We start from the raw sequence: 14,562 nt of genomic DNA, 5'->3' as shown, positions 1-14,562 counted from the left end.
CGTCTCTGCTCTTCTGTCTTCTAGATGGAATAGTTATCCTCTACTTCGTATGAGAGTCTGACGGGCGACGAAGGATACGATACGGCCAAATGTTGCGCTTTAGTAACTTGTCCGACATTTCCACTTACTCCATCCGTGTAACAATCCATTTCATGTCTCGCGAGATGTATCTCGGTAGCCGTTGTCTGGCGTTACAGCTTTCTCGATCTTTCTCCTGTGCGTCATGGTAAATACTGAATGGCAAGTAATTATCGATTGTCGGCTTTGAACTGGCGTTTCCTGCGCGACAGCGAGCGGCGCCAACCGTTGCGTCCCACTACAAACAGCCCAGCTCGCGGCAGTGTTTCTGCAGTTGTTACTGGTCGCATTGGAGGCTCTCATCTTCAAGTTCACTGGAACATTATTAATGGTCATACGAGCTAAATTTTCTGGACGTTCCCTAACACAGCCTTATCATTGATGGGAGTTCTTCCGTTCGGTTAGCTTTCCCTCTAGGTCTCCCGTTACACTATGAGACTCAGCTTTACACATTTCAGTTTTGTCCTTCTTACTTCGTTATGTCCTTCATTCGTCCGCCAATAGGCCTTTCACCTTTACTTAGCAAGAGGAATTCAGCACAGCAGGTCATTAGTCCATCTCTCATCGCTCTCTCTCGCCCTATGCCAAGTCCATCTCCATTTCAATTTTGTAGCGGTCACTACCACATTCTCAACAGCAGTCTTTCCCCTTATCAGTTTTCCTATTTTCCGTTCTTCTTCTTCTTCTACCCAGCTTTCTCTATGGGATGGTTTTCGAAACATAATAAACACACTACGGGTAGACGTGGCAGGAATCCGGTGAAGATTTTATTGCAAGTTTGCTAACGTTTTTTTGTAAAGTGAAAGGGCAAGGATACTAAACGACTGAGGCTCAATTTTTGAATGCGATAAGATGGTAGGTACTTGAATTGCGGAGCTAAGTGTTGAGTTACGTGCATACTGAGCAGCACCTAAAATAGAACAAGATGAATTTCAAACTCACATGCAAATTATATCTGAAAATATTCCATGATTTCTACACTACTGGCCATTAAAATTGCTACACCACGAAGATGACGTGCTACAGACGCGAAATTTAACCGACAGGAAGAAGATGCTGTGATATGCAAATGATTAGCTTTTCAGAGCACTCGCACAAAGTTGGCGCCAGTGGCGACACCTACAACGTGCCGACATGAGGAAAGTTTCCAATCGATTTCTCATACACAAACAGCAGTTGTCCGGCGTTGCCTGGTGAAACGTTGTTGTGATGCCTCGTGTAAGTAAGAGAAATGCGTACCATCATGTTTCCGACTTTGATAAAGGTCGGATTGTAGCCATTCGCGATTGCGATTTATCACGTCGCGACATTGTTGCTCGCGTTGGTCGAGATCCAATGACTGTTAGCAGAATATGGAATCGGTGGGTTCAGGAGGGTAATACGGAACGCCGTGCTGGATCCCAACGGCCTCGTATCACTAGCAGTCGAGATGACAGGCATCTTATCCGCATGGCTGTAACGGATCGTGCAGCCACGTCTCGATCTCTGAGTCAACACATGGGGACGTTTGCAAGACAACAACCATCTGCACGAACAGCTCGACGACGTTTGCAGCAGCATGGACTATCAGCCAGGAGACCATGGCTGCGGTTACCCTTGACGCTGCATCACAGACAGGAGCGCCTGCGATGGTGTACTCAACGACGAACCTGGGTGCACGAATGGCAAAACGTCATTTTTCCGGATGAATCCAGGTTCTGTTTACAGCATCATGATGGTCGCATCCGTGTTTGGCAACATCGCGGTGAACGCACATTGGAAGCGTGTGTTCGTCATCGCCATACTGGCGTATCACCCAACGTGATGGAATGGGGTGCCATTGGTTACACGTCTCGGTCACCTCTTGATCGCACTGACGACACTTTAAATAGTGGACGTTACATTTCAGATGTGTTACGAGCCGTGGCTCTACCCTTCATTCGATCCCTGCGAAACCATACATTTCATCAGGTTAATGCACGACTGCATGCTGCACGTCCTGTACGGGCCTTTCTGGATACAACAAATGTTCGACTGGTGCCCTGGCCAGCACATTCTCCAGGTCCCTCACCAATTGAAAACGACTGGTCAATAGTGGACGAGCAACTGGCTCGTTACAGTACGCAAGTCACTACTCTTGATGAACTGTGGTATCGTGTTGAAGCTGCATGGGCAGCTGTACCTGTACAATCCCTCCAAGCTCTGACTCAATGCCCAGGCGTATCAAGGCCGTTATTACGGCCAGAGGTAGTTGTTCTGGGTACTGATTTCTCAGGATCTTTGCACCCAAATTGCGTTAAAATGTAATCACATTCAGTTCTAGATTATATATTTGTTCAATGAATACTCGTTTATCATCTGCATTTCTTCTTGGTGTAGCAATTATAATGGACAATAGTGTAAAATCTAGGCACATCCACGTAACTCAACTTATCCTTTAAGTATGATTTTACTGGATCTCTTAACTACATCGGAAATTGCTGAAGCACCTGATCAGTAAGTAAAAGCTCTTCTAAAAATTTTTAAAGTGTGCTTACCATATTTCGCATTCAGTTTCTCTTATAGCACAACGTGTAAAGTCCACCTTTTATGAATTAATTTTTTTAAATTTTGCAATAATGTCGCACAACTCTGTTTATTGCTGAAGGACCAGTACTTCTATACATTAGGAGATGTAGTCGTGTACAAAATATCCACACGATTTATGATCGGGTGGCTGGGCAACAAAAACACTCAACGGGAGGTCTGGTGGTGAGGCTGACACCAAAGAGGAAGCGATCTTCAAGCCTGGCAGTAAACAGCGCAAGAAGCGTTGGCTAACAGGTGGATGTGGCTACTCAGCACAGGGAGAGTCAGCAGGAAAGGTAAATGTTTTGACGAATGGCAGTATTAGTAATTCTGAACAGAAAACTTCATAGGATCATATGACTTATTTCGAATGGATTACGAAATAGTACCCATTTCAGACAAGTTTTGTACGCTTTTCTTGAATAAAACAAACACCACACTCTACAAGGAAAACGTATCACAGTACAAAATTATACTACATTAAATTTCCTACAAGGAGAAGTCGTATCCATTTCTTTTTCTAAGAGTAATATTTTGCGGGAAGAGAGCGCGACAATATTTAAGCTCTCGCAAGATGCGCATGCGCTGTAGCTTAGGTAGATTTGATAGGCCAATTTGAGGTAGTTTCCCTTCTTGATAGACCACAAGTTTCCTGTATCAAATTGCTCTCCTTAACTTCCTCTACACTCATGTGGTGTATCGTAAACAACGACATGTCTAAATAATACAGAAAATAATAAAGTAAATTAAATATTCTATCGTGAAAACCATTCGGAATAGGGAATTTGCTATACGAAGTTTATTGTCCAGAATCACTAATACTGACGTCCCTCAATGCATGCACCTTTCTTCCTGACTCACACGAAGTCTAGGCAAGAAATGAGTCACAGAAAGTAGAGCTCCAGACCGCCAAGCATTTAGAAAAAATAGCCTTATTGCTGCGTGCTGGATGAGGTATGCCATTTATGTCGGTGTAGGTTCCAGGGAGTGGTTGGAGAAGCGGAAAAGGGCAGAAGCGTAATCTAATGGTCGTGTGTTCGTGTTCCTTTACGGAAGCTTTATTTTAATTTTTTTTATTTTTGGTGTACTTACACCACAAATGAAACCAGATAGTCCTCACTATATTGTATTTGACATTATTAAGCCCTATGTCTAGGACAACCAATCTTTTATGTTAATCGACTAGAGGGGAGAACAAGAGATCCACAGTTATACGGCGGCATTTCTCAAGATGAAGAGAGATTGCCATCGTACAGTATTCAAATTATTCCCCCCTGTAATTCACACACCTATTGTCACCTGGAAATGTCTCTTTTTACCATCAGTTAAGGAGACTGGCCGGAAAGTTTTGAAAATTTGGTCTATCTTTCGAGAGAAGAAAAGACATCATGTTCGTAGAAGACTTGATTGAAATACATTCCATTATGAATGAGATTTTCACTCTGCAGCGGAGTGTGCGATGATATGAAACTTCCTGGAAGATAAAAACTGTATGCTGGACCGAGACTCGAACTCGGGACCTTTGCCTTTCGCGGGGAAGTGCTCTACAAACTGAGCTACCCAACGATGTACTGGAGACGATGTACTGGCAGAAGTAAAGCTGTGAGGACGGGGCCGGAGTCGTGCTTGGGTAGGAAGTTTTTACATTCCATTGTTAGTCACGAGCTATCCTCACCAATATTTGACGAAATGATCAATTAGGCATGATTTTGTTGTCAAACTATGCGACAAGAGACAACCTTTTAGGAACGTAAACGAAGTTTGTTTTCAACTTGAAACTTTGAAAAAAAAATATAACAGCAAAAATGAGGATTTTACAACGCGTGAAAAATGCTAGTAAACTACAGCTTCCCCTATTTTTATGATGAATATAATCCCATCGCGTGGAAATTATCAATTGTAAAATAATAAAATTATTTACTTTCTTATACGAAGTTCTCGTGTACGACTTATAATCGCTTCCTCGAAATTTATTTGCAATCCCAATTTTGTCTTTCTTTTGCATGCCTTTTGTGAAAATATTTGCAGACACAATATACTGAGCATTGTTTCGGTTTATTTGAAAAGCAAGTAAGGTAAAAACTGAAAATAAAGTTGAGTTTCTGCATAATGTTACGATCTACTGCCCCCTGCATTACCTTCTCTACTCCTTCCACGGAGACAACCTCGGCACGGAATCGACGCTTGCATAAACGGCTAATATCTCGGCCGATCCGGGCAAAAAGCGCTCCTTTTTTTCTGTTAACACTTGACCATTGGGAGCTCCTATTTCCGTCAGTTTCATTTCTGGTGAAGGCGTTACGAATACAATAAATTTGGGAAAAAAATTTGATAACGAGTAGGCGCGGTCCCTTTGACACTCAAATAGAAACGGAGAGTTCTCAGCCTCTATGACTGTCAGTTTTCAGATGCATCTTCAGCCTTTTGTACTGTGTCGTTGTCGTAGTCTCCAGGTGCAAGATCGGTTTTATAGAGGAACACCACGCCACTTTACCCCGTGTAGGCCTCTTTATCTCCGAATAACTACTGCAACTTACATCCTTCTGAACCTGGTAACAGTATTCATCTCTTGGTCTTCCTCTATGATTTTTACCTCCCACACTTGCCTCCAGCACTAAGCTCGGGGTTCCTTGATGTCGCATAACGTCTACAATCAACCGATCCCTTCTTCTAGTCTAGTTGTGACACAAATCCCCCCCCCCCCTCCCTCCCCAGTTCTATTCAGTACCTCCTCAATCTACCCATCTAATCTTCAGCATTCTTCTGTAACACCACATTTTAAAAGCTACTATTCTCTTTTCGCCTGAACCGTTTATAGCCCATGTTTCACTTACGTACATGGCAACACCCAATACCAATAGTTTCAGAAAAGACTTTGTAACATTTAAGATTGAAAAGAAATACACTGTTTTTCTTCTGCAGTAGAACAAAAACAGTGTCCTAAATGCGGAATTGTTCTACCAAGAAGTAATGGACGAATCCACAAAATAAGGCTTATTAACTCTTAAATTTACATTCGAGTTAACAAATTTCTCTTCCTCAGAAATGATTTCCTTGCCATTGCCAGTCCGCGCTTTATAACTCCTTACTTCGACCGTCATCAGTTATTCCACTGCCCAAATACCAAAACCCATCTACTACTCTAAGTGTCTCATTTCCTGATCTAATTATCTAATTCGTTCAGCATCACCCGGTTTAATACGGCCATATTCCATTATTCATTTTTTGCTTCTGTTGATGTTCATCTCATATCGCCCTTTCAAGACACTGCCCATTCCGTTCAACTGCTCTTCCAAATCCTTTCCCGTCCCTGACAGAATTATAATGCATCGGTAAATCTCAAAGTTTTTATGTGTGCTCCGTGTACTTTAATTCCTTCTAAGAATTTTTCTTCGCTTTCCTTTACTGGCTTATCAATGTACACATTCAATAACATCGGGGATAGACTACAACCATGTCTCACTCTCTTCTCAATCACTGCTTCCTTTTTCATTCTTATCGACTCATATAACTGCCGTCTTGTTTCTGTACATGTTGCAAATAGCCTTTTGGTCTGTGTATTTTACCCCTCTAATCTCTTTGAATTTCAAAGAAAGTATTCCAGTTGTCGCTGTGGAAAGCTTTCCGTAAGTCTACAAATCTTACAAATATAAGTTTGATGTCCTTAACCTATCTTGTAACTTAAGTCGTAGGGTCAGTATTGCGTCATGTGTTACTGCATTTCTCCGAGATCCATACTGATTTTCCCCAATGTTGGCTTCTAGCAGTTTTTCCATTGATCTGTAAAGAATTCGCGTTATTATTTTGCCACCATGACTCATTATAGTGATTTGCAATAATATTCATACTTTTTGAATTATATCCATAATTTTGAATTCTTTGAGACAAACTTAGTATTCTGAGGAAGTGATCACTGGGCTGGGCTAAATAAATGTACATACGGTAGCTTATTAAAATAGGAATAGGACCCAATAAAGAAAGAAATGATCTACAAGTAGAACTTAATCTAGTTAATCTACGAGGTATAGATCATCAATCCACAATTCATGCAGCAGAAAGGACAGATACGAAACAGAGGTGCATCTGATTATGAAAAATAGAGAAGAAGTGTTCTCAAAAGTTAATGTGGAGAACATAAGTGATCTGATGCATATTGCTGTTATTTTATGTATTTAAGACTCTCTGCCACGCATCTTCCACTCTGTGATGTTTATCGTTTTATCTCCACAGATGATAATATGTCAACATAAACCAATGAATATTCCTCCTCTATGCAAAAATCGATGGAGGCATTGGCATAGAATACGGGAAAATTTCTTTTATTACTGTGAATTGTTTCAAAGAAAATGAAAGGTTAAGCCATATTAAGGGACCATGTTTGAAACTGGGAAGTTTTTTAAATAATGTAATTGAGTTGTTATTAACTATTGCAGGAAAATAGTACAGATCGAGTGGGCGATAAAAAGGGGGGCTAAGACAATCTTGTAGGTAGGGCAAACACAGCTGTATGTAGTCATCTAGGGTACTAGCAAAGCGTTTTAGCGGTAATTAGTCCTTTATTATTAGATCAGTACCGGCTGTTTTATTCGATGACATACAGCCTTTTAGAGGTGTTTTCTTTTGACAGACAACGAATTCTGGGGAAAAAAGGTTTCGATATTTTCCGCTATAACGTTTTAGTTATATTTTCACCTGAACATGTAGCTTTAGTGCCACAAAGGCGGTGGTGGCTTAATTATGACTGTAATGTAAATGAAATGTATGTGGGCAGAACGTGTAGATAACGAAAGAAATTCTTTGCTGAATTCCAACGAATAAGAGAAGACTGAGACACCGACCTACTGTAACATGGAAACGAGGGACAGGAAACTGTTACGAGCAGCAGGATGGTTTTATTCACTAGTGGGTGTAAAATGGCCACTGATGATGATAATGTTTACAATGGGGTTAAAACAGTGACACTGTGATCGTTTTATGAGTTTACTTTACTTGTTTTCACTATACTGTTTGTGGGAGTAAGCATTATTCATTTAACCGATATGATATTTATGTTGTCAACAGGTTCGACGTCACAGCCACATAAGCTGATGACAAGCTCATCTAGTGGCGAACCTGTTAAAGAATCTAATGACGAATCTGTTGACGAAGCCGGTGATGGGTCTACTGATGAAGCCGCACAACCAACCACGCTGATGACAAATACTCGTCGTCATGAATCTATCGATGAATCTATTAATAAATCGTATGAAGAATGTGGTTTTGAATTATATGATGATATTGTCATTTATTAAGATATAGTTTATATATTTAGATACTTGGCTTTTTCATTTCTGTAATCACACAGATTAAATATGTCAACAAAAAACAAATTACTGGCCATTGCGATCAGAGATAGTTAATTACCAGTAAAACAACTTGCAGGATTATCGTCAATTCACAATACTAATTACGTATTAAGGAACAACACTTCATTTGTAGAACTGATGATTTATGAAATACTGTTGAAAGTTATTCTGATAGTCAACTATGTTTTTAACATTCAACATACATTTAAAAAAATAATTTAGTTAGTAGCAGTTTTTGAGACTCTTTTCCAGCTGTTGCCTGCTATTCCATCACAGCTATTCTGGTAACGTTTAGAGTGTGTGAGACAATCAACTTTCAGTCTTTCTAATTCTATGTTAAAATGAGACCATCATTTAAGTACATGGGTGACTCACTTCTCTAGTTTAAACCAAGAACTCGCCATCTGTATATCACTTTGTGAACTAGACCAGTCTATTGTCCCAATAAAACTTCGGATTGCGGACAGCTCCATTCAAAAATAATTACTTCCGACGACTGTACCAGACATGGCATCAAAGGATCGTTCCTGTCGTTTCGTTAGACAGAACAAGTATTATTTACGGAAATGTTACAGTACTTCGAAGCAGTATATAAATTAATTAATTAAATTCACCATGCGCTTTGTTCACTTTATCCCATTTGGGCTCCCCATGACAACGATCATCATTTATCAACAGTCACCACCGTGATGACGAGCATCATAGAAAATTCAATGCTCGGATAAATTTCCTAAGAGCTGTTTGTGGAATGCAATGCCTCGACTAGACTATCTGACGCAGAGCTCGCCTACTCATTATATCACCCTCTCGTCCGCCCACGCCTCATCTTCCCTTCCGTTCTCACTCCCAGGGGAGAGAATAGTACACATGTGTGTCCTCTCATCACGCAGGCAGTAGAGTTTGATCGGTTCTGAACTTGTGTTATGAAACTAATATCATTATAATTTTTTTACTGCCTTCATATTTTGTGATTGCATCTCATGGCGTGAGTGAAAACTCCAATGTCGTTAGTTTGTAGCAAATTTTGCCGACCTCTGAATTTGTACTTCTGCTGTACTTCTGCTGTACTTCTGCTTAGCACCATTGGGCGCCAGATCTCGAACTGAGTCCGCAGAAAAAATATTTATTTTCTTTCGAAATTGGTTGCTAAGACTGCTGCCCCAAGATATCGAGGGATCTAGTACTGATCCCGTGTTTCGTTCCAAGAGATCGGAGCAACAGTCCTGACATCGAGATTCGGACCTCTATGCTCTAGACTATACTTCTCATTGAGACAACGTTGCAGGTTCTTGTCATACCATCTCAATGTATAGGGACTGTACACCTTATCGCGGTTTCGAACCTTGGAGACGATTGTTCCAAGTACAGCGCACTATCCTCTGATACGTAATGCAGTGTTGAACATACACCATCAGGCCTAAAAGATCCCAGACTTGAATGTAAGCGACGCAGAGCAGTAAGTACAGCGGTAGCTTGAACTAACAGCTGTAAACAACAGTGTGCATTCGACGAATCAGTTGTTTTCACGCTGCACTAAGTGTCACAAAAGGCATTGGAGCAATGTACAGAACATCTGTTTGGTTTAAGCATTCTCCACAGTGTTTTGAAGAAGAGGAAGTGTGAGCAAAGTTTGGCCCCCGAGCAAAAAGAATTACTCGTGGACGCCTGCCGTACCTTGACTAAAACGAAAATGCGGACAGTTCTCTTCGGGAAAATATCACTATGGGTGACGAGATTTGGTGTTAACAATACGAACGATAAAGTGATGAATGGGCCTCCCATGGTTCGCCAATAGTGAACAAGATGCAACAACATCACAAAAGAGGACATTCTTGACAATTCCACATACTTAAATGAACGTTACGTGCGTTGTGTCAAAGGGAAGAAGAGACAATATAGAAAACCTAAAGCATTAAAACCACCGTCTTAACTTTTCTCTACTTTTCATTACTGAAATCTCCATATTTTTGGACTGGAAAGATAGAAGTCAGTTATTAATGTGACAGCTACTGCACCATAGATAGGGCACTGAACTATTTTAACAATACAATAGGTAAGCAGCAGTATAATCGTCGTCGTCCCACTTCCACAACAAATCAGTGACAAATAACTTTGAGAGCCATAGCTTCCGCCGTTTATTAACACTTTCCTTGCATTGTGGAATGAAGACTTGCACAAGTTCAGTGACAATTAGCGTAATCCAAAAGTGCTAACAAAACTGCTGTTAAGGGGATTACACCGTGGTTCAGGTCGAAAAAAGTTAATTTTCGGTTTTCATCCTATTTCGATAGATTAAGGTTTTATTTAAGTACACTGAAAAGGATTTTGCTGAAAAAAAATTTTTTCGAGCATTTTCCTACCACATTTGTTTATGTGCCATGCCCACTCTTCCATCACCCGCATTTCTGCATAGATTTTAGATCTTTATACGTCGTGCGGTTCTAGGCGTTTCAGTCTGGAACCGCGTGACCGCTGTGGTCGCAGGTTCGAATCCTGCCTCGGGCATGGATGTGTGTGATCTCCTTAGGTTAGTTAGGTTTAGGTAGTTCTAAGTTCTAGGGGACTGATCACCACATATGTTAAGTCCCATAGTGCTCAGAGCCATTTTTGAAGATCTTTATACTCCCTACATTGCACGTTTGGGATTTTTTTCTACTCCCGAGTGTGTTGGCTAACCTTGGAATGCAACAGTCGGTATTCTTTTGTTTCTGCTCTTTGTAAACAACACACTTTCAAACACGCGCTTAATTCTGTTCAAGTGTGATTGCGAGTAGTTGTTATACTTACGTTTGCAATGATTGTTTACGTGCCTTTTGTTGTGTTTATTGAAGATGACGAAACATAAAGGCATTTTCAAGAAACGGCAATTTAGAGGAAACAAGTTTAGAAAGCTTTCTGTACAAGAGGTTATGTCACCTAGCAACGATGTTTCTAATTGCAATTCTTCAACAAGTGCATCATCAAAGAAACTCTCACCATTTCAAGAGAGGTACAACGAATTTACTGTAACTGACAAGGGGTGCAGTAACATTATTATCAATTTGAGAATATTATCAAATGTAATTTCTAAATTTGTACAATGTAGACAGTGTGGTGATTCACAGAGTACGAAAATTTTTGAGAGTGCCAGTGGGAGAAAAGGCCCAGCAATTGCTTTGGATACAATTTGCATTAAATGCCCAGCTGTGATTTCATTTATGTGTCCTTCAAAACCAGATGCAAGTGGCTGTTATGAAATCAATACTAGATTAGTTTATGCCTTACGATCCATTGGCAAGGGCATGGCTGCAGTGAGAACATTTTGTTCAGTGATGAACTTGCACCAACCACCAAATAAATTTTAAAAACTGACTGCGATATTAGAGAAAGCTGTATGTGAGGTCAGTGAGGAAAGCATGAAACTGGCTGCTAGGGAAGCAGTGGAAGAAAATGATAGATGTTTGGTATTGAAGTTGCACTTGATGGAAGTTGGCAGAAAAGAGGACATACTTCTCTAAATGGAGTAGTGACTGCCACAAGTGTTGACACCGGTAAAGTGTTAGATGTGGAGATAATGCCTAAATATTGCAAATGTAGTAAACTCAATGAACATAAAGAACACAACTGTGTGGTTAATTTTAGAGGAACAAGAGGTGGTATGGAAGTTCATGGAGTACAACAAATGTTTCATCGTTCCACAGAAACAAGAGGCGTAAAGTAAACCAAATATTTGGGCGATGGTGACAGTAAGGCATACAACAATGTGGTGAACTCTAAGCAATATGGAGATACCATTATTAGCAAAATAGAATGTGTAGGCCGTGTTCAAAAACGTTTGGAAACAAGACTGAGAAAACTAACTGTTGATATGAGAGGGAAAGAATTCGCTGATGGATAATTGTTGAGCGAACAGGGTCGGTTAACTAAAATTGATATAGAAAACTCGCAGGTATACTATGGGCAGGCAATTAGGAGAAATATAGAAAATCTGGAGGCAATGAAGAGAGATTTTTGGACCATATTCTTCCATAAGTGCTCTACTGATGATAAGCCATGCCATGGATTTTGTCTGTCAGGAGAAAATTCTTGGTGCAAATACAATAGGGCTCAGGCAACTGGAGAATCTTATTCTCACCAGCATTCTCTTCCTGCTGCTGTTATTACAGCAATTAAACCTATTTTCAGAGATCTGGCTCATCCTGACCCTCTATGAAAATGTCCGCATGGGCAGACACAGAACCCAAATGAATGTTTCAACAGGATAATGTGGAACTGCCTACCTAAAACTGTATTTCTAGGCATACATACAATGAAATGAGGAGTTCATGATGCTGTTATTACGTTCAATTGTGGTAATATTGGAAAGTGTTGGGTACTGAAAAACCTGGGAATTAATCCTGGTGAAAATATGATCACTGGGCTCTAACAGTGAGAATAGCCGATGCAGACAGGTCTGTATCTAATATGGCCAAGAAAGCAAGACAAACATCCAGGAAGGTGAAAAAGAAGCTGTAAGATCTGCTAGAGGCCAAAGAAGGGCCATCATATGCGGCAGGACAGTTTTAATTAACTGTAAGTAACAAATTTCAAAAGTTTATTCTTTAAAGTGAATTTCATACAAACTAAAATTTTCAGTACATATGCCCCATTATATCAGATACTATAAGAGATAAATGAATGAAATTTTGAAATACTCTGCATAACATAAAAAGCCACTTCTGGTACTACATTCATTAATATTCTCCAATTAGGAAGTTCACAACAAAATTTTTCTGCAGAAAAAACTTAATATTTTTTGTTAATAAATTTAAAAAAAGTATTTCTTAAAAACTATAAAATGGATACGGTAAACTATAGTACAGTTGGCTCTATTAGCATACAGTAAAAATATTAAGGTCCTGCATCAAATAATTTTTTCAGAAATTGGTCACATATTTGCCTAAATTAGCATGGGTCAGATAGGCAGGGTGTGGCCTCCTCAACCCTCATGACTATAGCAACAGAAGCTAACTGCAACGCAACATATTTAGTTCCACAGGGAGTGTTAACATCAGAAAGTTAATCCAAACTACTTCACCATACTGCTGAATCCTATTGCACCTAGATTGTATGGCTTACCTAAATTACATAAAGTACACCCAGTACTACATTGCTTTCTGTTCATTGTTACTTACTAGCGAAGGGGCTAGACTGTGTCATTAAGACTAAAAGTAATTTTAAATCTAAACTTAATGTCAAACATTCCTATGGCTCTTGCTGATAACATTAATAATATACAAAGCCCTCCCAGTTCTAAACTAGTATCGTTAATGCCACCAGCTTACTTACATGTGTTACTACTGACGGATTTATAATTAATAGATATTTTGCACACTTCCAAAGTAAAGGCTGTAGAAATACATGGCATAATCGCTGATAATCAAATTTGTGTAAAGGTAAGACCGCAATGAGCGGAAGCGCAGTGCAGGAGAACGCTGCGGCGCAACGCCACCTAATATTGCTTATACGAAGTCGAATGAGACCAGCAACAACAGTGTCAGTGGCGCAGAGCGGCAGTGTGAAGCAAAGCTGACCAACTGGCGAGCTATAAAGCGCAGTGCGGCGTCGCGCTGTTCCGCTGTTGTCGCCAGTGAGGTACAGCAAGTGTCGCGACGTCATCCAAACCGCAGCTCTTTTGACGCGTGAAACGGAATTTTGTTTACTACAATGGTGCTAGGTGAGGAAAAGTTAACTGTGTGCAATTGAATATCCAGCGTTACAAGACCTTCAAGATGTACATTATATAAATAGTTCCAGAAAAAGCAACATTTGGAAAATAACTTCCAGGGAAATGTGAGTAAGCAACATAGGAATACCTACAGATAACTTTTTTAAAAGTTAAAAAAAACCGTTAGATCTTTATTTTTATGAGTATGTGCATATTACTTTAGTTTTCATTTTCTCCTCGACGACATCGTATTTTCGGTGTCGTTTTGCCAGACCAAAATATCTTGCGTGGAACTGATCTAATCATTGAATTCATGTCTTAAATGGATAACATTATTTACAAAATTACTTCCCCTAAGGGTAATGAGTAAGATTTCATAATTGTATCTCTTGAGACTCTTCACTGTCAAACAACACTGTATTGTGTCTGAGAAAATAGTTCAAAATGGTTCAAATGGCTCTGAGCACTACGGGACTTAACATCTATGGTCATCAGTCCCCTAGAACATAGAACTACTTAAACCTAACTAACCGAAGGACACCACACAACACCCAGACATCACGAGGCAGAGAAAATCCCTGACCCCGCCGGGAATCGAACCCGGGAACCCGGGCGCGGGAAGCGAGAACGCTACCGCACGACCACTAGAAAATTTTGGAAGACACAAGTGGCGTGAATCACGTTCTCTGCATGTTCCACTTAGAGGCAGATCTTGTGATAGCAAATCCTAAATTTTTGACACAGTATTCCAAAGTAATTTCTGAAACTCTTCGGGCTCTTTTATTTCTGTAAACGTATACTTTTTTTCAGTTGGTCATCTGTTTATACCAGGTTAAGATCTCATCAAACACGTTTCTAATGGAGAAGCTTCAGCTCCAATAATTGCGTGAAGCAGTCGAAGTCTCG

At 40.1% G+C, this 14,562-nt stretch overlaps 1 protein-coding gene across 7 annotated transcripts in view; it reads left to right on the top strand.

Annotated features, from left to right (window-relative positions):
* LOC124787635 overlaps window positions 1-14,562 on the top strand; it is a 190,387-nt gene that overhangs the window by 131,919 nt on the left and 43,906 nt on the right. For 6 of the 7 annotated variants that reach the window (XM_047254408.1, XM_047254406.1, XM_047254409.1 and 3 more), the window contains one exon: window positions 7,687-7,867. In XM_047254408.1, the coding sequence (XP_047110364.1) occupies window positions 7,687-7,867 (181 nt within the window). Of the gene's footprint in view, window positions 1-7,686; window positions 7,940-14,562 lie in introns of those variants that run through there. The other variant, XM_047254404.1, reaches the window with a different exon arrangement.

The sequence above is a fragment of the Schistocerca piceifrons genome, chromosome 3, assembly GCF_021461385.2.
Source record: "Schistocerca piceifrons isolate TAMUIC-IGC-003096 chromosome 3, iqSchPice1.1, whole genome shotgun sequence".
Classification (NCBI taxonomy): domain Eukaryota; kingdom Metazoa; phylum Arthropoda; class Insecta; order Orthoptera; family Acrididae; genus Schistocerca; species Schistocerca piceifrons.
This window is presented reverse-complemented; position numbering and strand designations above follow the sequence as displayed.